General features: G+C 51.9%; 1 protein-coding gene across 2 annotated transcripts; it reads right to left on the bottom strand.

Annotated features, from left to right (window-relative positions):
- Positions 1-1,635: 1,635 nt before the first annotated feature.
- Positions 1,636-23,474, bottom strand: PDGFB (platelet derived growth factor subunit B). 2 transcript variants are annotated; one of them, XM_064155232.1, is made up of 8 exons: positions 23,406-23,474; positions 17,418-18,274; positions 10,187-10,283; positions 6,925-7,008; positions 6,233-6,438; positions 4,397-4,538; positions 3,848-4,017; positions 1,636-2,651 (listed from the first exon to the last, which is right to left on the bottom strand). In XM_064155232.1, the coding sequence occupies exons 2-7, from the start codon at positions 17,571-17,573 to the stop codon at positions 3,881-3,883; spliced, it is 822 nt and encodes a 273-aa protein (XP_064011302.1). In that variant the 5' UTR covers positions 17,574-18,274; positions 23,406-23,474; the 3' UTR covers positions 1,636-2,651; positions 3,848-3,880. The 2 variants fall into 2 exon arrangements, with proteins under 2 accessions (XP_064011302.1, XP_064011303.1); XM_064155233.1 differs by lacking the exon at positions 23,406-23,474 and adding an exon at positions 19,133-19,151.
- Positions 23,475-24,114: the final 640 nt, after the last annotated feature.

The raw sequence follows: 24,114 nt of genomic DNA, 5'->3' as shown, positions 1-24,114 counted from the left end.
CAGGGCAGTGTAAACAGTGCCGACTGTCCCAAGCCCTTCAAAGCAGAGGAATCCGAAGATCAGAAGAAAGAGCAGGGAAATTCTGGCTGGGTGTCCAAACAAAGCAGCAAAGAAGGGGATCTCTTAAGAGATAAAATCCCCAGCACCTGAGTCATTTCAAACCAGCAGTGGGCAGGAAGGAGGAGCGCAGCACCGCTGGCCATGTGCGGGGCTGTGTGTGGACTCCCAAAGGACTTTCCCAGCTTTGGTGGCTTCTCCTTGCAGTCTCACAATAAGTGTCCTGAAAATGAAACTGGAGGCCCTGGGAATCCCACTCTGCCCCAGGGTGAGCTGGTTTGGACTCTACAATTCCCTCAGCTCACAAAAGAAAGAGAAAAGGTTGCTGGAGAGGTGGTTTCTTTCTTTCTTTTTTTTTTTTTCCCTTTTTTTTACAACTTTAAATACAGTACTGAGTATAAATTAATCTTACATTTTAAAAAAAGGCAAAAAAATAATAAAATAAAACCTCACCATCTTTACAAACTGAAGGAAACAGATACTGAAACAGGAAAATGAAGTGTCTTAAGACTTGAGGGCTTGGGGATGGAGGACAGTGGTAGGAGAAGTGCCTTGGCAGTGGTACAAGAAGTGTTTTGGGCTTGCAGGAGGTGAGGGCTAGATCCTTCCACAACTTATAACAGCCCCCAGGTCGTGGCTTGGCATCCTTACCCTGGCTTCCTTCAAGGCTTTGCCCTGTGGTGGAGGTGCATGTTTGTGTGGGGGGAGAGGAAGCTGGAGGCAGGAGGGAGAGGGGGAACTACTGTGCTAGCTCTGGGCAGGCATTTTCTTCACCTGTAAATCTGCAGAGCCCTGCATGCCATGATCCAGGACTGGGACTCCAAGGTGTTGTTGGAGGGTCCCATCACAGGTAACATTTCTGCTAATGGTGACTGGCTACTAGGTGTGCAGAAACAGCCCTGTCCACAGAGACCCCTTCCTTTGTCTGGAGCAGACAGCAGTCCAGGAGGGACTCCACAACTGGCCATTCAGTTGTTTGCTGGGTCCTCCTCGTTTAGAAGAGCTCATTTCTGTCTCAGATGGTTGCTGCCAACTGAAAAGGCACAGGTTTTTTTTTCTGTACTTACACAGAGTTGCCCACATCTTGGGCCAATTTCCAGCTGGGCTGGGCTTATCTAACAGGCAAAAATCCATAAGGAATTTGAAAGGGAAAATATAAGGAAAATGATGGGAGATAAGGGGACATTGGCAGGGAGAGAGCAATGGAGGCATATTGTGCAGGACACTCGTGAAGGGGTTAAAAACCTCGGGGGAATGATAGGATTCTGCTTTCAGGACTACAGAGCAGGCAAGGACAGCTCACTGAGATTAAGTCATGCTTCTAAGTTTGGCTGCTGTTGGTCTTGTTGTGGTGCCACTTCACCTCCTGCAAGGAAGCTGTGCTGGAGTGTTGGAGGAGAGGCAGAGAAAAGGGCAACAAGACAGAGATCAGACAATTCCTCTTCCCCCATCCCACCCCAGACCTCGTGGGCACGTTGCAGTAACAGTGTGCTCTTCTGCCAACCCAGTGAAGCCAACACATGCACGTGCCTTAGAGCTTCCTGCCACTGGGGAATGAAATCCATTTAAGAACATATATATATATATATATATATTTATATATGTATGTATAAATACACATACTCAACAGGCACACACACGCACACACACATGTGTATATGCACACAGAGGCACATACACCCACACACATACAGAGCAAGTTTCAAAAATAATTTCAGTCCAAGCCTGGAAAGTTGAATTCTCCACCAGCATGTGCAAAGAGGGCTCCCCGTGGCAGGGGCCGGGGGTGTGGAGACAATTCTGCCACCTTCTGCCCCTTCCCCATGATTCAGACACCTTCCAGTCAGCACCAGGAGCAGGAGGGGAAAGAGATGGGGGAGGGAATGCATTTGGCTTCTCTGTTTTGCTTCTTTTTGTTTGTTTGTTTCATTCTGTTCCCCGAGATGTTGTGTATCTTAGTGGTTTTGGTTTTTCTTTTCTCAAAATAAAATATACACACGCACATTAAAAATAGAGATCTGTCCAGGTAGGGCGCTCAAAGTCCTTAGTGCATCTTCCATCATCGCTCGCCGCTCACAATCTGAGACATGCCTCTTTTCAACATGCAGGTCCAGTGCAAGTGCTCATCTCAGCCAGGCCCCTCATCCTTACCAGAACCATGTGGGAAAAGGAGAATATTCTCTCTCTGTCCATTTGTTTTTCTCCTCCCCTCAGAAGGAATTGGACCTACTTTCCTTTTTCACATTTTCCGTCTTGTCCTCTGGAGCAGGAAAGGCATTGTCCTGTCTTTGCTGCATGTTGTGGCTGCCAGGGTTCACGGTTTTAGTTGTATTTTGTTCTCTTCTCATATATACACACACACACACACACACATATATATAGGTCATCTTTGTTCTTTCTTTTTTGTGTGTGTAAAACTTTAAAATGATGCTAATAAATGAAAGAAGGGAGAGGCTTTGGTGGGAGAAGGTTGACTGATGGAAAAGGAAGCACCAATTGCCGTCTGAATCAGACGTCGAGGCAGATGGACAAAGAGGAAAAGTTATCACTCCAAGGACCCCATAGGGGCAATACAGCAAATACATTAAATAAACCTGTAAGTGAAACAAAAATGGACACAGCATTAGACTATGCAACCCCCTCCCCTGCAACTCCCCTCCTCTCCTGTTTTCTCCTCTGGAAACGTTTGTGTCAAAGTGTCAGAATTCCAGGAGGGCTTTTGACCTTCCCTGTTCCTGACCCTGGACAGCTTGAGCCAGAGATGAGATTAGCATGGGTTTGCATTGTTTCTACCCTGGGTAGGAAGATCCTGGGATAATCAGAGCCCCTGTGATGCTAAGAATGGGACTACTAGTTCCAAGATACAGCCTGGAGCTCCTCATCCCCAGCTCCTTAAACACCCCTCCTTCCAAGGCAAGGGGAAGTGAATGTGAATTGAAACACCACAGGCTCATTGAAGGGGCTGTGGCAGAGCTGGAAGTGCTGAGTCACAGGCCAGGGCTCTCCCTGTTAGGCTGTGCTGCCTCTCTTTAGATTCAGCCCCACGGTCTGTGCCCTGGCTACTCTTTCTCTCTTTTTTGCACCTTTGCCTCCCAGATGGGAAACCAGGGTTTGTTCTCCTTTCCCTCCTACCAGTGGAATTCTTCTGATGACAAGGGACTTAATCCTGTTTACACAAGTCAGGGAGAGAAGAATCAGATCCTGGGCTGACAAAGTCCAGATCTCTTGCCAGAGATTCCAGTTCTCCTTTCCCCTGGCATGACCTTTTTTATGCACACAGGCTTCCCACTAGGAGAGACGAACCAAAAGTCTTGCTGATTTTCAGTCTTTTTGCCAACTCAGCTAATGAAGTAAAAGCAAAAGGGATTCCCCAGAGCGACATTAATTCTCTGCTTTCAGCAGAGAATCAATAGAGAAAGGAGAACAGGAGCTGCTCCACAGAAGAGATGAATTACATGGCCCCTGAAGGGATTTAGGTGTAGGGAGAAGTCAGACTCACTCTTTGCCTGTAAGAGAGGCAGAGAAAGGAGAGGGCAGGGCCTGACAGCAAGCGTGGTTGCAGCATGATCTTTCCACCTCTGCAAAGAGCTATAAAGCCCTAAATAGGATGCACATGTTGGGTCCCAGCCTAATCCTTCTCCCTCCTTCAATCTGGGTTTTATCATGCCCAGGCCCTGCATTAGCTGCATACTGAAAGAGTGTCCAGTGCTGCAGGAAGGGTTGAGATGACCGCGCAGAAGCGTGTCCTGGGAGAACATCTCTCCCAACAGGAAAAGCAACTTGCTGTTACCTGCTTTGTGCTCTCTCTCCCCTGCCAGCACTTCTATGCTGTGAGGATTTCTTTCAGCACTTTCTTATCGTTGACATGCTTGTACTTCTTGTGTTTCCTCTTCTGTGCCGGCGGCCGGCGTACTCGCTGCCGCTGTGAGACAGCGGCTGTGGTGAACGAGGGTGGCAAGCCTGCCAAAACAGAAGGGAGAGTGTCTGTACAGCAAGGGGCAGCCGGCTCGTGTTGAAATAACCTTTCTCCACACACTATCAACAAAGAGCTCTGCGGCAGGAGGGTCACAAGGCCTCCTTCTGTTCTTCTGTCCCTTGTCCTCTGTTCTCTCCAATCTCTGCCCTCTCCCTTTTCCCACGATGCCCTTCCCCTCACCTCTCACCTTCCCCTCGATTTCAGCCCCTTGCTGGCAAGCAGGGAGAGGTCTCTTGGCTGGGATTAACCAGCCCATGGGATTCACTGGAGTTAAGCAGACTGAAACCAGTGGAGGGCTCTTTCCTCCCTCCCCAGCCTCCCTTCTCACACCTGCCCCCGCTCTAACAATGCCGAGGTCCTTACGGCGCTGCTTGCGTGGCGCTGGCCGGCTGACCCTGGGGGGTGGACGGGACACCGCTTCACAGCGACACTGCACGTGGTCCTCCAAAGGCACAACGACTTTCTTGAATATTGGCTTCCTCTGGACAAATTCGATCTTGTTCACCTATTTGGGAGAGAGAGAAGAAAAAGATGAACACAGCTGCAGCTCCTACTCTGTGAAACTAATCAGTGCCAGTGGGCTTCAGTACTGGCTTCTCCCTAAAGACTTAGAAGGCAGTTTATAGAGCACAGTTCAGATTCAGGGGCGGTGCATATGGGAGCTAATTCTGTACAAAACAGCAGAGCAGACCTAGGCCAGGCAAGTCTGGATGTGACTGGTTGTCTCCCCTGCTCCTGACAATTGCTGCTGTTTAAGCAGGATGGCTGCCTGATCAGACAGAAACAGGGGACATGCAGAACACACTACAGCCTGTTTCTGACAGATGTGATGGCAGAGACCTAGGGGCAACCAGAAATTAATTTCCACAGGATCCTACAGGAAGGGTAAAAGGAGGAAAACTGAGGCCAAATCAAGCAAATGCAGCTTGAGCAGCTCTGCTGAGGCCTGTCTGAATTTGTCTCAAGCTCTTTAATAGCTCTCCGGGCTGAAGTTCTCTCAGCTCTGTGTTTCATGGGAAAGGCGGTGCTCTGGAAATTCCCTCGGACTCTCCACCAATGCTGACTCAGAGGGAAGACCTACTGCTTCACATCCTACCACAGGGCATAAGCTTTCTAGGGGGTCCTCCCACTCCAGGAGCAGCCAGGCCTGACCCCACTCAGCTTATCTAGCAAGACCGCAGTCCCTGAAGTGCTCCGCAAGCTATAAATACTCACTCTGCTGTGCGCCTGGGATTGAATTCCTCTAAACCCACTGCCCCCAGCAGCATCCCTCGGCCAACACTGAGGCAGCCAGGCTGTTTATCTTTCCTTGAAAGCCCACTCCACACGCTTCAGACCACACGCTGCTTGCTAGACAAACACTTCCAGCCAAACAATAGAGAGACCTCTGTCCTCAAAGAAACCATTTCCAGGTCACTTTTTCAGGCTGGCTTTTGACCTCTCACTTGTTTTTTCCACAAAAACAACTCCTGCTCCCCCCCCCCCCCATTTTCCCTAGTTCAGCCTGGCTTTTCTGAGAAAGGAATTTCCTGATGAAAAGGGCTGTGTGAATACAACCTCTACTGCCAACCTCTGCTGCCTGCCTGGGGGAGTCTTTTACAGCTCAGGCAAAGGATTAGTATGGGATGAGTATTATTTTTAAACAAGCTGTCTGGGAGGAAGCTGTGAGGAGATCACTGGTGGCTGTGAGGACAGGATCAGAGCAAGAGGTTAGCTGTCAGGAGCCTGCTTGCTGCTGGAGTGGGTCAGGAAGTAACTGTGGGGCTGCAAAAGAGGAGAAGCTGCTCCAGAGACTTGGGAAGAAGCTGCAGTAGCAAAGGGGAGATGGAGCACTAATGCTGCAAACTCTCCTTTTTCCATCAAAGTTAATTCCTGAGATCAAAATGTCCTGTTTCTTCTGCTGTAACACAGCAGACAAGGCTGCCTCCAGCCACAGAAACAGCCAAGGAGTAGAGTGGCAGCTGGGGATGGCGCCCTGTAGCTCTGATGTGGTGACAGTCCCCAGCTGCTGGACAGCACCAGCCCTCCCAGGAGATGGCATGGACGTCAGTCACCCCGCACCAGAGACTGCAGAGGGGATGCGAGGGGCGACACAGCTGTGTGAGCCTTCACCTGAGCTCCGCTGCGGTGCTGGTTTTCGGAGGGTGGGGATGGAGGTGGCCTGTGGGAGGAGGGAGCAGCGAGAGGAGCCTCCCTTACCTGGACGTGCCGGACGCGGATCTGCGAGGGGCGACACTGCACGTTGCGGTTGTTGCAGCACCCGGAGCAGCGCTGCACCTCCACGCAGGGTGGCCATACCACAAAGTTGGCATTGGTGCTGTCCACCATGTTGCGGGAGATTTCAAAGACCACTGCCCGCGTCTTGCACTCTGCCAGGACAGCTGGCTCTGCTGCTGCCAGAGCATCTACAGAGGGCCGAGAGAGGAAGCGGGGATGAAACGGGCACTGCAGCTGTTACCAACCCACCGCAGCCACCTCTGCTGGAAGAGAGAGAGACCCCACATGGCTCTCACACGTTCTTTCTCCTTCTCCCACCCCTCCAGCTCCCTCCCTGGACAGAGCCGCGCTGTATAGAGGAGCCCCCAGGAAAAGGATGCTTCTCACTGCAGCAGCAGTCCTAGGCACGAGATGACACTTCTTTAGAGCACATCAGCACCAGCAGGATTAAAGCAGAGCAGTTTGCAGAGCTCCAGACTCCCTCTCCTGCCCTCCTGGGGTGTAACACCAAGCTCTCACGTGAGGCCCAGACCCTTTTTCTCATCTGACTATACATCCATGGGCACTACAACCTCTACTCCTACACATGTATTTCAGACGGGCATCTGCACCCACCCACATCTGCTTAGGTGAGTGCCTCAACAATCACAACCTCACTCACACCTCTCACTCACCTAGGCTTCGTCGCTCTCGAGATAGGGCTATGGGGCTTTGACCAATCTGAGTTGCATTGAGGGTCAGGCTTGAGCTATCCTCCTCTGCAAATGAAAAGACACAACCAATTGGCATCAGTAAGAGGCAGGAGAAGATGGCAGGCACTTGTGTTCTGCTCATCAGGCAAAGTGCAGAGATGTGGGCCAAGCCACAGTCCCAGTATTTCACGCTAGGTGTAAAACCCCAGCAAGGTCACAGCTATGTTGAGGCACAGGAGCTCTCAGTTTGCTCTCTTCTCAGACTAGGCAGTTCAAAGCAACAAGCCTGTCATGAAAGAGGAGCCACAATAAGGTCTGGGAGAGGAAAACTCTAGTTTAAGGATGACAAAGCCTACAGCAGGGTTGTCTAGTGTCAGAGAGTATCATCTGGCTGAGGCCATAATATGACAAGATGGGACAAGCAGAAAGTTTGGTATGTAACAGTGATGTCCCTCACTGAGGTGGCTTGGGACTTGGGAGAGTCTGGCTGTGAGAAGACAGGCAAAGGGGGGTGATGGGTGGGAGGCGGGGTGCTTGCTTTCTCTCTCCCAACTCCCCACAGGTGCTCTGGGTTAGGGTTAGTTTTATGACAGAAGAACAGAAAAATAAGGTTGAAATGGCTCTTTTTCATATCCTGCTTTAAGGTAAGCTGCAGAGTCTGGAGGTATTTCAGCCAGCAATGGGAGAGGAAGGCAGATAGCATTCAGGCCAGCCCTGAGCAGTTCCCTCCCACCCCACTGCTTTTTCCCATAGGAAGTGCTGAATAGAGAAATGCCCATAATCCCCATGGAGCACTCCAACATGCAGCCCCTCCTGAGCTCTGGACAATGGCCACGCTCGGAGATAGCTCCCACCCAGCTACAGCTCTTTCCTTCTCTGACCCGCTTTAGCAGCTGAAGGAAGCTGAATGGACGTCAGCATCAAGGGAGCAATTTTCTTAAAGGGAATTTGGGGCCAGTGGAAGATCTCTGTTTATCAGATATGTGTTGGAGCAGACTTCCCATACCTATCATGTCCCATCCCTCTTCCTCAGTTCCGTTCTACTGCAGCTTAGAAACAAGTGCTGAAGGATTTGGGATGGCTGCACAGAGGCTGTATTCACAACTTCTATGAGTGAGGTGGACAGACACCCTTTAAAGCAGCTGGAGAGCAATGATCAATTCTAGGACACCATCATTTCACTCTGAGCAAGACACTCAAAATGAGATCTAGAGGCTCATTCTCTAGAAGCTGTGGGCAGCTGCAGTTAAGTCAGCAGCATCTCAGTTCATCTGACTCCTGGATCTGCCTAATCCTTGCCCCCTGCACAGTCAGTGGAGGGCAGCAGCTGTGACACATACATAGGGTGTGAAGAGCACAGGGAATAGCCCCAGTTGCTTTGGCTTATTTTGTTAATACACTAACTCCATGGAAAGCAAGCAAATGGTGACGCCCCTTGGTCAGTATCTGGGCGCAGATGAGAGCCACAGGGTGCAACAGAGCTTCATAGCACTGCTTTGTTTCCCTGACCAGCCTTTCCCATGTGGGACCTGAAGTGAAACCAGTGACTCAAAGTATTGCAGCCTTTTCCCATACCAATGAGCTTTTCAAGGCCATTTTATTTCTTAATCGTGAGGGCATTTAGTAACTGAAAAAGAGATGTATCTGTTCCTTAGATACCAGGACATGACAGACTGCATGCATTTTCTCAGCCATTCCTTCCCCACCCTTTCATCCTCTGCCGCCTGGCATTTTAGCAAACAAAGGTGGGGGCTGCCTTTTGTGCAGAGGTTGAGTAGATGGTATGGGGGGGGGGGGGGAGGAACTAGCAACAACTGTTGCCTCAAAACAAATCTCCTATTGAAAACTGTGTCATTCCCTGTCCCAGGTTGTCCCTCTGCAGCCTGGGTCAGCCATGAAGAGGGTTGGGGTGGAGGCACCCGCCTGGGACAATCCAGAACAGCTAATTTTGGAAGTTGCCCCATTGTGTGGCTCATGGACAAGGAGGGAACTGGTGAGGGCAGGGAGTGGCCGTGGTGGTGGTGGGGAGTCTTGTCGCCTCTTTCTAAGGCAAACAATAGCTGAACACAGCTGGTGCCCTCCCCCTCGTTTTCCCCCCCCTGCCCCTCCAGGGCCGTTTTGAAAGGCAGCGGGAATGCTTTTGAGACTGCGCCAGTGGTTGGACTGGCATAGGAAACAAAAGCAGGAAATTCTGTTCCCCCGTAGATAGTGTCTCGGCAAGGATTACAAAGCTCCAAACAGACAAAACACGAGAGAGAAGGCGAGCTGGGGGGGCCGGGGGACGCCGGGCGGGAGCAGGGTTAGAATAGAAAGGAATTTGCTCTGAAGAGACCGTTTATAAATAAAGCCCCGGGGCCAGCGCGGCCGAGCGGCGCGTGCTCCCGTACCCACGCGTGCTCCCGTACCCACGCGTGCTCCCGTGCCCACGCGTGCTCCCGTGCCCACGCGTGCTCCTCTGCCCACGCGTGCTCCCGTGCCCACGCGTGCTCCCCTGCCCACGCGTGCTCCCGTGCCCACGCGTGCTCCCCTGCCCACGCGTGCTCCCGTACCCACGCGTGCTCCCCTGCCCACGCGTGCTCCCCTGCCCACGCGTGCTCCCCTGCCCACGCGTGCCGACCCCTCTGCGCTCTGCTCCTGCCGCTCTCTGCGCTCCGTCCTGCCCCAGTGACCCCCAGGTGCTGCAGCCCCCTAAGCTCTTATCTAGGGGCAGGAGGTGAAGCGACGCTACCCTGTTAGCCCCTGCCCTGTATCTCACCCACGGACGAGTGCTTTGCTGCTTCTGTCCCAAGAGTCTCCGGCAGCCTTTTGTGGATGCTAAACCTGACAACCCAGTCCAGTCCCTCCTGCTCTGTCACCCTGTTTCCACCTCCCGCTTCACCACCTGCTAAACTGATGCTCTGCCAATTGAGGTCTCTTTGTCTGTGCTTCTCCCAATGTGAAAAGGCTGCCCCCAGTTCCTTGCATTCACCTTGCTCAGCTCCTGTGATTTTTGGAAGCGAGTGTCACTTGATAGACCAGACAGTTAGGAGGAGGTCTAAAAAGACACCCAGGTGTCTAACTCCCACAGGTTTCAGGGGGCTTAGATATATAATCAGATCTGGGCACATGAATGGCTCCTGTAGTGAGCAACGGCTCCTCCTTATAGTGAGGTCTGTTAATAGTGTGCCTGCTGGAAAAAAGAACAACTCCTCCCTCCCCCCACAAAGTTAAGAAAAATAGAGGAGTGTTTGGCGAAGAGATTTACCTACGGAGTCTATCCGCAGAGCACGCTGCAGGTCGCTGATGGAACGTACTGAGCTGCTGCCCAAAATCTCATAAATGTCTTCAGGTATGGGGTCCCCCTGTCAGGTGACAAAAAGAAAAGAAGGAGAGAAACAAGCGTTAGAGAGGTGACCTGCAAATACTGACTGCATGACCAGGTGGGAGCGAGGGGAATCGAAGGAGCATGGAGAAGGCACAGCAGAAGCAGCAAAACACAAAGATGTGCCCTCATGAAGACATCATGGATAAACCTGAGCAGAAGTGAGAGCCACTCTTGTTGCCTCTCATGTAAATCATAGAATGGTTTGGGTTGGAAGGGACTTTAAAGATCACTTATTTCCAACCCCCCTGCCACAGGCTGGGACAATTTGCACCAGACCACGTTGCTCAAGACCCCGTCCAACCTGACCTTGAACACTGTCTACCTGAGGGGTAGTTGTGGCCAGAGAGAGGTTGCTCTCTTCTCTCAGGTGGCCAGCGCCAGAACGAGAGGACACAGCCTCAAGCTACACCAGGGGAAATTTAGGCTTGAGGTGAGGAGAAAGTTCTTCACTGAGAGAGTCATTGGATACTGGAATGGGCTGCCCGCGGAGATGGTGGAGTCGCCGTCCCTGGAGCTGTTCAAGGCAAGATTGGACATGGCCTTGAGCTCTGTGGTAAAGGGTTGGACTTGATCATCTATGAGGTGTCTTCCAACCCTGATGATACTGTGATACTTCTGGGGAGGGGACATCCACTGCCTCCTTGTGCAGTGTGTTCTGCTGCCTCACTACCCTCACTGTAAAGACTTCCTTCCTAATATCTACTCTAAGTCTACCCTCTTCCATCTTAAAGCCATTACTCCTCATCCTATCCCTACATTATATATATTAAAAAAAAAGGCGTGTAAAGTGGTCAGCAGATTGAAAAAGACAACGAACGCCCGGGCTGCACAGCAGAGCCCTGAGCACGATCCGAGCAGCCAGCAAGGCTTCCTTCTCCGGTGCTGTATGACTTCTGCAGGTGACTTCTCATTCCTGCTGCCTGCGGTACAGGCGTTTTAACAGACTTCCCTTACGCTATCAGATAAACACCTTCCCAATATTTCCCTGGGTTATGAAACTCCCTCGCACGGCTTTTGTCAGATACGGGGTGTGTGTGCGTGTGCGTGCGCGTGTGGCTGCAGGCCACGGTGGCCCCATAATACACAGCATTTGCATACTCTGACAACGACAAAAAAAGGTGAGGGCTGGAGAGGAACATTGACCTTTGCGGCTGAGGCTGCTCCGGCACAAGCCTGCGGTGAAACCGCAAATGCCTCAGGGAGGACATGAAAGGCTGCTGGAGATGGTGGGCTGAGGAGCTGATTCGGAGGAAGAAACACATGGGAGTTTGGATGGCACTGCATGTCAATGCCAAAAAATGCTGAAGGAAGCGGGTTTACAGACACCAGGGGATGGGCCAAACTCAGAGTTTGTGCAGGCAGGTGCCACACCATCCGTTTCTTGGGAATCTTACTCTGGCACCAGGCTTGAATGGGGCTCAGTGACAGCCCTTAGCAAGACTACAAAGGAGTGGTGTGGGAAAGCAAGCACTGATTAAAACGTACTTCCGAAAGACTAGAAAAGGAGACGGAGGAAAGGACTGGCCAAAGTGTTTGCTTAGCTCCCAGCTCTCTTCATTCAGGGCTACTCATGCGTAAAAGCTGCTCTTTCAGCCTGGTGCTGGATGCTGTCTGAGCCACAGCCCTACACATGCCCCTGTAACTGAGAGAAGAACTTGGCTCGTGTGCTTGTGAAATGCAGGGATTTTCGCGTGGGTTTTTATGGGCAGTTGGTGGCATGTGTGTGGTCCTTCTGGTAGATAACTATTCCCTCCCTGCCTGTGTTCAGTGCAGAACACTTCCCTTCTACTTGGACTCGAGGAAAACCACCAGGCAGGTGGTTAAATGTTGTTTTTTAAACCGTTAGGACTTTAGCCCAAACCTGCAGCCACTTTTGCATGGCTGCTTGATCCTGGCGTCCTCCCACATGTGCCTGGCCGCTCGCCCTTTGCCTCTCCTAACATGGCAATAGGAGTGCTCCCCCCTCAGCCATGCTAGCTCACCCTTTAATATTATAGCTTAAGCTAGGACCTGGTGGCTTGAAGGGTGCTTCAGCCCAAATTGTGGGGGCAGAAACCTCCTAGCACAGCTGCAGAGCAGAGGGCACTAGTGTCTTAAATCTTTGCAGACAGATCCACCAGAGAGCTTGAGTCAGATTGAGCCTCTCTACCTTGCTCCATCCCTGTCACATCTCACCACAGATCTGGCTGTCTGCCTGCAGCAAAAAGCAGATTTTTACATCCCCAGGCATTACTTCCTCAGTCTCTGAGGGAGAGGGAAGTAGCATCAGTCATGAATGCACAGCGAGAGGGAGACTTGTGTAATTCAGGGATCACTGAATAGCTGCAAAATGAAGATGCTTTCTGACAACTCCTGCTGCGTGAGGAAGAGTGGGACCAACAGCCCAGTGCTGGAGAGGCTCTGCAGCACTTCCCTGCCTTGCACCACACACATTTACTGGAAAAGGTATCACATACAATTCCCAGTGCTTGCAGCCAGAGCTGAGGGCTGGGCAGTGAAATTGCAGGGTTTTCAATGGTTGCACCTGTCAGCCAAGTGCATCTGTGTGCAAACGCTGCTGCGCACGGATGCCCCTGCTCCTTCCTGACACTTAATACGTGTAGGAAGTGGAACTTTATTTTAAACTCTGGCACTTGCTGGGGGAGAGCGTGGGCAGGTGCTACGAGACTCAGTGACTTTGGAAGCAAGCTGGGAGGTGTCACCTTGCTAGCTGAGCAGGGGGGAACAGATACGAATAAGGGATTGCAAATGTAGGCCCTCATGAGCTGAACTTCTGAGGACTGCCTGTAGGAAAAAGCTCTACTCCCTGCTCACAGCAGTAGCTTTAGGTGCCATTTTTTTCTTGTTGCAGATACTATCAAGCATGGCTACGGCGTATCACCAGCCCACATGGCTCATAATCTTGTCCTCCTCCCCAAGGTTTGTGAGGCAGCTCTGCCAATGGCAATCAAAAGCCTGTGAAGTTCCTTGCTTTCCTCTCGCGGTGCAGAACTGTGCCCAAGGCTGGCCTAAGAGTGGCCATACAGACCTGAGCTGCAGTTTGTCCTTGCTTCCTTTACCATCTGTGATTTGGAGCAGCCATGCCTCTGGCCCTCCATGCCAGCCTTATGCATGGAGGGCTCTGATACTGGAGCAACACACACTCGGTTTCTGGGCACTTGGTGGAGATGGGACACAGGGAAGCAGAGGTACATCAGTCACCTCCATCTGAGCCCATGGGGTCAGAAGGTGGAGGAGCATTGCAGGAGCTGAGATGCCCAACAGACCAGTTCAAGCAGCTAGTGCTTTTCCTGCTTACTAGCTCCTCTGGAGTTATTTGTCTAATGAAGGTTAACAATCTCCTTTTTAACTGTGCAGCAGATCAAAGAAGACTTTTGTCTCAGTGGACTCCTGGCTGTCTGTCAAGTGCCCCAAGACCTGGCCTCATATTCCTGCGAGGCCCTGAATTCTTAGAAGAAAGTAAGTTTGCTCTTTCCTGCCTTCCTCTGCCCACAGTGTCTGGCTCTCCCCGAACCTCAGAGGCATCCCCCACTCTGCCAGAAGACTGGCAAGGACATCACCTCCCCTGCTCTCAGCTGCTGGTGCTTGGGTAACAAGAGCCAGGGCACACCTGACACAAGGCAGTAAAGCACCTGGGCAGAGGCCTCACTGCCCGGCAGCCACTCGGCACTGCTGCTATGACGCCAGCTTTGCCTCCCTCCTCCCAGACGTCAGCACAGTTGTTTGGCTACTGCAAACCAACTCAGGGCATTGCTGTATATGCAAACAAGACGTTCCCTCCTCCTAGCTCCCCACATACATGGTTTCCCAAAAGCAACCTCTTCCCTAACCCCTCCGACCTCTGCTTACAGAGCTTTCTGACAGTGTCTGCTTGCTTCTGAGCACCATGGATGCTGAAAGGTCCCTTTGCCATCAGCCGCTTCTGGGGTGGTGGCACACTGTGCAGGTCCTTCCTGCAGCTGTTCACAGTCAACAGTTTCAGAGTCTTGCCCAAAGGCGTATCTCTTTTGGTTGAACAGCAGTCACAGAGGAGGAGGGACCAAAGACTGTGCAGCTGGCAGGGAAGACAGACCCTCAGGGCTCAAAGAGACCAGCCAAGAATATTTCCAAGGGTGATGACTCCTCCAGTCCTCTTTTTTGAGGTGGTGTGTCTAAACATCCATGTGTGACTGCACAGAAGACAGCAGCAGCACCAGTCCAGGGTGAAGAAGCACTTGGCCACTCATTCTGCACAGGAGAAGACTTTCCTGACCACCTCCACACTGACCATGGCAGAGGATTTTGCCAGCACAGTTCTCAGGAGATCAGCGAGGCAAAAAAAACAAGCATTTTTTAATTCCCTTTGAAGCTGACGTGAGGACCCTGAGGGGAGACTGCACCACATTCCCTGTCAGAGAGCAAGACCAGCAGCACCTGCCAGAAGCCCACTGAACCTCAGAGGCTCTTGTTCCCCTGGCATAGGGCTTCCATCCTTTCAGCACCACTCCTGGCATCGCCTGTTTTCTGTGCCTCTCCCTGCAGCAGGCACAACCCTCCTCACACATGCCCCTTCCACACAGGACAACAGTTTATGTTTGCCTCCCTTAAAAGAATCAAACTTTATGTTTGATCTATCCCACGTTCCTAAAATACCACCACACCTACCCACCCTTTTCCCATTTCAAGGGGGACTCCACTGCTCCACCCATCTCCCCCGTGCTCCCCCGACACCTCTCATAGAGCTGAAGGCATTTCCATCCCTCAGGCCAGCTGTGTACCAGCAGCCCTGGAAGCAGGGTAGGAACCACTGTCATTCTCTCCTGCTGCGGCACGTCAGCTGATGGTGAGAGGGAGGCAGGGACAACTTGCCTGGCTCCTTCCACGAGCTCACCCCAGACATGTCATCCATCCCAGCTTCCACTGCTTTGTCCTTGTCACAGCCTCCTGCTAGGGAGACTTGGGAAGAGCCCCAGAGCCTTGCACCAGGAAAACGTGAGAGGGAGCTGGGCCGAGGTTATAAGCAAGCACCCAGCCGCACCCCATTCCTCTGGAATTCCAGAAAGCCCTGCCAGTGGGGCTTCACCCCAGCACAACCACACTGGGCTCGGCCCAGCTCTGTAAATGTTGCAAGGCAACTATTACAGCCCGTGGGGCAAATGCAAATTGGTTCACCATCCTCGCTTCCCAGCTGGCAAATACCTTCCCGCTGAGGCTCCTGCTCCCTCTGGGTGGAAGAACTCCAGGGCCCTCCAGCTTCAGATAGGTGTGATTGAAAAGGGAAAGCAACCCAGGAGGCTCCATCTCCCAACTTGGGCCTCCACTATTCCCCATGCACTTTCTCTGGCACGGCTGGAAAGGACTTGCCAGCCTCAGTCAGAGAGCGGCTATGGTTCAGCAGCCTGGTAGCAGCCGTGTTGTATGCACCAGGTGCAGAGGGTGCAACACACTGCCCTCAGAGTAGAATGTGGGCACTGGTTGCAGGCAGAAGCACCCACCGAAGCAGAAACTTTCTTGGTTCTCTGGTCATAAAACAATAACATTGTGATTCCTCCCATGAAATCTTGAGCCAGAACTGCCAAATTCTACTAGGCTGCCATACAGCCTTTTATTGTGATTACAGGTTAAGGTCTGGGATCAGATGCTTCATCTTCATCCTTCCCTACCGCCAGCCATAGCTGATGGTTCACACTGTATGGGAGAAAGAGATCTGTGCCACCCACAGAGGAAATACCATCCTCTGCCCAAAACAAACATAACCACTGGGTAGCCCACAGCTCTAACTGCTTCCCTTTGCGGCTTCAGCAAGGTCAAAACAGGCCCATAAAGGAGGTGATGTGATGCTTTGTACCCAACCCCTTCCCTGCCACCCACAAAGAGAGGCTGCCCAAAAATGAAGGAAGAGAAAGAAATGATGCAACAGAAGGGAAGTTTTGCTGGAAAGATATTTCCTGCCCTTGACACCCCCTAAAATGCAGCTCCAACTTGTGGTTTTGCCACCTTGGGTAGAGCTAAAGTGGGAACTAAGTGCTGTGTGTAAATGTTAGAGGTCTTCTGACTCCCTCAATCTGCAGACCATCAGATGTGACAGTAGAAGCCAAAGGATTTGGAATCTTGGGGCCCCATTCCCCTGACCACGGCTTGGGATGGGGCTTTGATTTCCATGCAGAGACACTGAAGAAGGGTTGAGGTATATGTTCATCAGCCAAATCCACCACCTGGACATTGTCTTTTGCCTGACTTCCCCCTGAGCTGAGCACGAATGAGGGCTGTGAGACCAGATGCTTGCGTGACTGTGCAAGTGCACTAGAGACACTTATGCCCTGCCTCTTGGCCCCAGGTAGTCACACACCTTACCGAGTGGCCATGCCACCCCAGTTTCACTGTCTCTAGCCATGCTTCCCTTCTCCTCACCCCTTTCAAAGCTGTCTGCCCTTTCCTCATCATCCCCTGGTGATGCCAGGTTGGGTTTCACACTATGCATTATTCTGGAGGTGGGAACTGGGCCTTGGTCCCTGCCTTATGCATGCTGCTGCTGCTGCGATGCCAAAATAACCAGAGGGAGCGAGAGGCTCTTCAGAGCCACCGGCTGGGTGACAGCCGCTGGGTGAAGCTGCCAGCCGGCCTGAGGGCTGCGAGCCCCTTGCTGGTCCCCAGCTGCACCCCTGCTCCCACATCAACCGGGCACCCCTTCAACCCAGTCTCCCGTCCTTCGCTGGCCGGCCGTTGGCTTCAGCGGGGAAGGTACACGGGGATGGGTTTATTTCCACACGAAGCCTCCCCGGCGGGGCCAGTCCAGGAGGGAGGCGCCCCGTCCTGAGGGGGAAACCGTCCCCAGCGGCCGCTGCCCCGAGTGCCGGGGGCGGGCGGCTCTGCCCGCCATGAGCGCGCCCGCGCCCCTGCTCAGCCCTTCCCGCAGACAGGGGAGGGGAGGGGAAGGGAAGGGAAGGGAAGCCGCCGCCCGCCCGGGCTCCTCGCACCCGCCGCGCAGCCCCGCTCCGCTCCTTTCCCCGGCCGCCCCGGGCTTCACCCCGCCGCACCTGCGGAGCGGGAGGCGCCGCCGCCGCTTTCTCCCACATACTCTCCGGAGCTCGCAGCTCGGCAGCACCGCCCGCTGCCGGCGACGGAAACTCACCTCCAAGCGGGCCAGGGGCAGGGAGAGGATGAACGCCAAGACCACGCCGAAATTCATCCCGACTTCAGGCCCCGCCGGCTGCGGGCACATGGACGGCGAGCCCCGAGAGGGAAACGCTTCCCGCAAACAGCTTCGCGGCCGCCCGACCTCAGGCATCGAGGGCGCCCCGCATTCCCATTTCCCCTCCGAGCTGGGCTGGTGGTGGGAGAGTTGCAGGAGCCCTTGGAAGAGGAGGAGGTGGTGATGATGATGGTGAGGGGAGACAGAAGCAGTTCTCGGTGACTCGCCTGCCTCTGCGCTATCTCATAAGTCCGGTGGAAAAAAAACGCAGTCCCTCGAAATTATAGGCATCCAGGGTCTGTGTGTCCCTCAGCACAAGGCTTGCTTCAGGATTGCTTTCTGCTAGGTGGTCCACATGCTATTTTTCCTCTTGATTGTCTTCCTTTAAATATATATATATATATATGAAAGATTTTACATACAAGTAACTGTGACTCAGTGTTCTTAGAAAAAGATGCACAAAGTAGTAATTAAAAAGCCCACAACTTTTCCAAAGTTTGGTACAAATAATAATAATGATAAAAATCTTCTTTAAGGTGTCCTTTTCTTAAAAAGCTCCTTTCCTTCCTTACGCCCACTTGCTTTATAGCGAGAAGTTGCTAAGTGTACATTGAAATTCTTCCCCTTACATTAGATTCTGGCGCCTCCTCGTTCGAAGTGATGGCAGTTTGCTTGGACGTGAGGTTTGCTTTGGGCTTGGAGACAGGTGAGAGCAAATGTTTTCACTCCGGGTTGCCTGTGTGTGTATGCTGAGCCTTGACAAGCCTCGGAGCAGAGCTGCTGCTGCCTCCTGCACTCTGTTGCAAAGAGAAAGAAAAAGGAAAAAAAGAAGACGAAGGGGAGAAAAAGGTTAAAAAAGCCCGAAGGGGAGGCGAGCGAGCCGATGGGTCTTTATTTCAGTCTGCGAGCTGCAAGAGAGACTAAACTGGCACTCGGTGCTGCTCCTTTTATACAGGAGAGGAGATGGGTGGAGCATAACTTGCCATTCTCCTCTTGGCTGGGTATCAAGGCGAAAAATCTAGTGAGGGAGTAGCAGTCCGTTGCTGACAAAATAAAAAGTGTGTCCATTTAAACGATAAATTAATTTAAAATGACTAATGCAATAATAACCCGTATAATGTGGCTTCAGTATCGCGTGAGGAATGGGGACAGAAATTCCTTCCTCCTCGGCAAGAGATAAGAGAGGAGTTCCCGGCACGGTAGTTTGTTATTTTTTTGGCCCCAGGTTCTTGCTGTTGCAGTCTAGAGCCCATTTCTTTAAGCTTCACTCATCTTCTTCCCTGCCCTGCTACACCACTAGCTCCTGGGAGGGAAACGGCTTTAGTATCTTACATCTCTTTGTGTGCAGGGGAAAGGAAAGGGGGGAAAAAAGCAAGCCAGAGAAATTTAAACGTTGCTACAAGACAATCTGGTGTTGCTTGTGGCACCAGGAGGTATTTTGCTGCATGATTATCTCCACGATGTAATAAACATCTGAAGGGAAATTAAGCAAGCAGATATTTGCCGGGGGGTCGGGGGGGGGGGGGGGGGAGGTAAGGGGAAGGGAGAGGGGTAAGAAGAGGGATGGGGAGGGGGAGGCTGTTAACAGGTGAGTTCAAGAAGGAGTCACATCCTACTGAAAAAACACCCGCATGCACGCCCTCTCATGTACGTACGAGTGATCTCCTGCTGCAGAGTTGCACACTCGCAAAGCGCACTCCAGGCACGACCAGGAGGGGTTTCTGCACCATCTTTGTGCAGGCTCGTATCCACCGATACATTCCTGCACCGTCATGCACCGCAGGCACTCGGCAGGCGTTTGCTCTGAATCCCAAGCATCCTCTTTGCTTTTTCTATGCTACGCACATGCTTCTTCTATTCGAGCCGCTCGCATGCACAGCTATGTGCAAATTTTGTCTCATTCACACATCCTTGGGCATCCATGTGTTCTCCTTCACTCTCCCTCTCTCTCTTCCTTTCTCACATACATACACCCACCAGCATACCAGTGGCTTCATCTCACAGCATCACACATGCTTCCTTAGACTATCTAGGTGGCTGTGAGTGTCACGCAGCCAACCCGCTTTCAAACACATGGTCGCCTGCCAGCACTCATGTATGCACCGTCCAAAATGTCCAGGTATGAGGAACAGCTACCAGAACTCAGCAACAGGCAGTCCACCAAATGCTCTTCTGTAGTAGGCATCTGACAACAACTCCCAGCTTGGCTCTGAGCCTGACTTTGGTCTCACGGATGTAGGTGTCGTTCAGGAAGCACAGGGACACAAGGTAGACTCGGGGTCCTCCACAGCTTTCTTACAGTAGCATAGCTCCTCCATACCTCCCATCATAGAGACAGTTAAACACAACATGAAAGGTCCTATGGTAGGGCATCAGGACACCATGCTCTTAGGTCCCAAGGGGCCATTGCACTTCACCCTGACCCAGGAATAAGAGTGGCCATATTTCTCCACAGGTAGGCAGTTTGCCAGAGTCATGCCAGCACCAAAGCTGGGACCATCTGAGGTGCGTGAGTTCAGAGATAAGAAGTGTCCTGGGAGTCCCTCAAATCAAGTGTGAAGTGGCTCAGTCCCAGTTTTGAAGCTCAAGTGGGAGAAAGTGGAAATGCAGCACATACCTTTTCTCATTTGTACCTCCAGAGACCTTAACAGGACTTTACCTTAGATGTTCCAGACACGCTAGTCCTGTCCCACCCCAAATTCCTCAGGAACTCTTAGAATTCCTCTCATTCTCCATCCTGGCCTGCCAGCAGTGTACCAGCCATTTCACGTGATGACAGTTTGGCTCTGACCCCTCAGCAAGGTGGAGCTACTACCCTACCATCTACCTGAGTGCTAAAACTACTGAAATCTGCAGGGGGCTCTGAAAAACAAAAGGTTTTAAAAGGGCCTGGGTCCATCTCACGTCCCTCAAGGTGACACTAGCCAGTGAAGTGCCATAGCAGAGCTACTTGGCAATCAGCAGGAAGAAAGCCAAAAATTTGGGAAGGCAAGTCAGCTTCTGGAAGTCATTCTGTGTAGAGGGAACTGAGGGCATCTAGGTCCTAAATGTCCATGACCCCATTATGTGTTTAAAGTCCATAAGGGATAAACGGAGGCTTAGATACCCTTTGAGGATCTCTGCCCTCAAATAATCTGATGTGGCTCCATCACAGTTTATTCAAGCTGTGTAGGGTGTCCCTCATAGTAGCTGCTTGGCCAGGACAGAACAGCCTGCATGTGGGAGGGTTGATTAAACTCCTCAGCAGGGAGAGCTGTCACTGCTGGAGAGAAGGACTCACAGTAAGCTAGCAAGGACTGCTGCAGATTTCTTGCTTGGTACAGCAGGAGCTGCTGCAAGGCCTGGGTTTTTTTTTTGGGGGGGGGACTCTATAGGGCATGCTTTTTTTTAAATATCCGGCTACATTACATGTGAGCTGGGATAGAAATAGAGTTATTTATTTTCATGTGCATGATGCCAGGCAGTTCTCAGACACTCAACATCAGAAACAAAAAAGCTGATCCCTCTTGAACCTCCAGACAGCAAGGAAGAGGATGTTTGGAATTTGTCTAATCATCTACCTATGACCCTGCCTGGAAATACAGCAAAATGACATTCAAGCCTCTCAGGCTTCACTTTTACTTACTCTTTCTGCTTTTAAGACAGGGATAGATTTTTCTCTGTTGAGGTCTTCAGATTCACTAAAGACTGGGCAAGTTTCACTGGTGTGGGGTAAAACAGGAGCGTGCACACTTAAAACCACCACAAGCCAGGTGGAAGCTCATTTGATTCTCCTGCTTTCACAAAGTTAGCTTGCCATTTATCCCACAGACCCCTACATCTAATGAGGATGACTCTGTCTTCCCCTCCCCTGGCCTGTACTGTGGGAGTAGAGGCCTGCAGTGCTATCAGGGTGTCATAGGACAAGAGTTTAAAACCACTGTCACATACTGTGGGAAGATTTTTTGGGGCTACACGAAGCAGCTGGTTCACAAACTTGTCCCGTTAGAGCATGGTGACTTGACAAGGTCAGGTCAGAACTGTGCTATCAGGCAATAAGCCCTGCAGAGAAACCACAATAAACCCTGAGATTTCATAAGAGCCTATAGCAGGGTTCCTTATTAACACCCTTGCACCACCACTGCAGCTCTCCAACCTGCCAACAGCTGAACTCATCTCTTCGGCTGTTTTCTTATCGCAAGGGAGGAGGGCCACACGTGTCTGAGGACAATAGGCAATTCCTCGCTGCAAGGCTGCTCTGCCTTCATTTTGTACTGCTGGAAAAAATGATCTACCAGCCCCCATCCACAGAGGCACGATGTGAGGGGTCATATCTCTTTCTTTTTTTACCTTTTTTTTTTTTTTTAGAAGGAGGGGGGGGGGAGAATTGTGAAACAGCAGGAAGAAAAACAGGGCTTACAATGGAAAGCAAGACTCAATCGGAACAGCTGAGATGTCTCAGCCTCTCCATGATGAGTCCTATTTTGAAAAAACAATCAATGGAAAGAAATTAGGAGGTGTTGACAGCCAACGTGTAGTCAGCCCGCCCACTCAAGGTATCTCACTTAGGTGTTGCTCCTGCTCCGGTCTCTAAGTTCAGGAGAAGGATGAGCAATCCCCACGCCTACTCTGCCGGGCTGCCACAGCCGTCAATGGAGAGGAGCAGCCCTGACACTGAAACGAAGCACCTAGAGTAAGTTTTACGCCTAGTTTACACCTGGAGGCTCATTCCGTGAGTACATCTGTTTTACACAGCGTTGCCAGGCTTGCCCTAACCCAAGTGATAAGAACAGAGTCACCGCACGTAGCTTATGCAGCAGTTTACACCCTTTGCCCCAGAGGTTACTGCGGTGGGAGCTGCCTCAACTTCCTAACAACTGAGTTCAGTCTAAACAGAGGAAGAAAAGAGGAAAGGAGAAGAGAGACAAAAGGAAGGAGACAGAGACAGGCAGGGAGCCTGGTGTTTACAGTTGGTGCTGGAGAAAGGCAGAGCCTCGGGGTGCCCAGAGCTTGCATAATTCGCCTTCTTGCCCCTGGCACCGGCAAGGAAAATGCTTTCCAAGGATGAGTAAAGCCCTCACAGAACAGCTAGCTCCAGGGGAAAGGGAAGGTGTCACCTGACAAGCAGGCGTTGGATGAGACCTGCCAGGCTTCCTCCGGGAACCCCCCTCCCCCCCCGCCCGCCTGCCTCTCCCCAGTGGAGGGATTCCCCCAGCCCCTCACCACCTCCTTCATCTCACCCGTTCCTGGCAGAAACTTGGCAGAGAGGAGAGGATGGGGAAGGGACTTGAGCACACAGCTGCATGCAGAGGGCAGATTATGGCTCCTGGCAGAAATGGAGAGGGCTTGTGCCGGCCACAGCTCACTGCCCTGTGCTTTTGGGTGAAGGAGAAGGCAAAGGCACTTCACATCTCTGCGGATGTGCAGCTCAGGCAGGATTCAAAGAGCAAAGGCAAAGCTGGAAGGACTGATTTCCCAGCACTTTCCCGTGTGTTCCTATGCCAGGTGAGGAGGAGGGGATGCAGCCTTCCCTGCTCACACTACTGTATATTCCTTCCCCCCACCCAACCCCCAAGTTTAGGGTAGAAGGGAACAATTTCCTTGCTCTGGCAACCATCCATTATGTCTATGGATCTGCTCCCCACCCCATTCCCCCTCTCTTTCCTGTTTTGATGAAAGGAAAAAATGTTCTGCTTTCCTTCTTTATTTTTCCAGACTGGTGAATAGCACTCGAAAGGAATTTCTCTCCCTCCCCCCTTCCCCTCTCCCAGTATAATAAATATATACATATGTGTGTGTGTGAATACGCCACACATTGCAGGTCATCTGTTGTTTTTCAAGAGCCATATACTATTTTTGTTTCCAAATTGATTAGGTGGGCAGTGGTCCCCCTTTCCACTGACACCACCCCAAACACGGCTTCCCCTGCCCTCAGTCTCTGCCACTCACCATCTCCCCATCCTTTGCCCCTGGGTCCGCAGCGAGCGGCTGTGGTGGTAGCAGCAGCGAGAAGGAAGCTTGCTGAGCTGGAGTAAAAATAGCCCCAGCAGTTACTCAGCTCAGAACGTAACATGACTCATGATGTGAAATGAAGATGAGGGTCGAAAACCAAAAGCAAGCAGCTCTCCCTTCCCCCCTCACTTGCTATCAATGCTCATATCACAGAGCAAAACCCACTCAAAATACTACTCACCAAAGGTCAGGGTACCAGCTGAGGCAAAATGCCCCATGTGCACTGCCCACGACAGCTGGTCCTCCCACCTGCACTGATTCAGTTGCACTGACACCAGCAGTGGGCAGATTTGCTGATGCTGTGCTCAACTCCCAGCCATGGACCCCGAGTAAAACTAGCATCCCATTGATACAGTGGGATGAAATGCCTTGTGGCACCCTTGTGCCACCTTAGTCAATGGCTGGCTCACAACAGCAGAAATGCAGCTGGGCATCCCTGTTTGCCTGAACCCACCGTGGCTGTAGCCTGCAACAGGGCAGTTGAGCGGGTTCAAGCCCAAAGCCTATCCCATCCCCCAGCCCTGTCCCTGGGCTGCCTGGTGTGGTGGACACCCTGCTCCCCAGGGTGCAGAGGAGAGCAGCACCTGTGGCATGGCAGGAGGCAGGCCATCGCTATCTGCTGCTCTGTGTAATAAAGGAGGGAGTT

The sequence above is a fragment of the Pogoniulus pusillus genome, chromosome 15, assembly GCF_015220805.1.
Source record: "Pogoniulus pusillus isolate bPogPus1 chromosome 15, bPogPus1.pri, whole genome shotgun sequence".
NCBI lineage: Eukaryota > Metazoa > Chordata > Aves > Piciformes > Lybiidae > Pogoniulus > Pogoniulus pusillus.
Note: the sequence above shows the minus strand (reverse complement) of the source record. Positions and strands in the feature narration are given on the sequence as shown.

Coding starts and splice junctions, on each gene's coding strand:
- PDGFB (XM_064155232.1), bottom strand. CDS start 17,573: ATGCCTGAGGTCGGGCGGCCGCGAAGCTGTTTGCGGGAAGCGTTTCCC. Junction 10,284..17,417: donor TGCCCCTGGCCCGCTTGGAG/GTGAGTTTCCGT, acceptor GTCACCTGACAG/GGGGACCCCATACCTGAAGA. Junction 4,539..6,232: donor TCCGCGTCCGGCACGTCCAG/GTAAGGGAGGCT, acceptor TCTCCCAAATAG/GTGAACAAGATCGAATTTGT.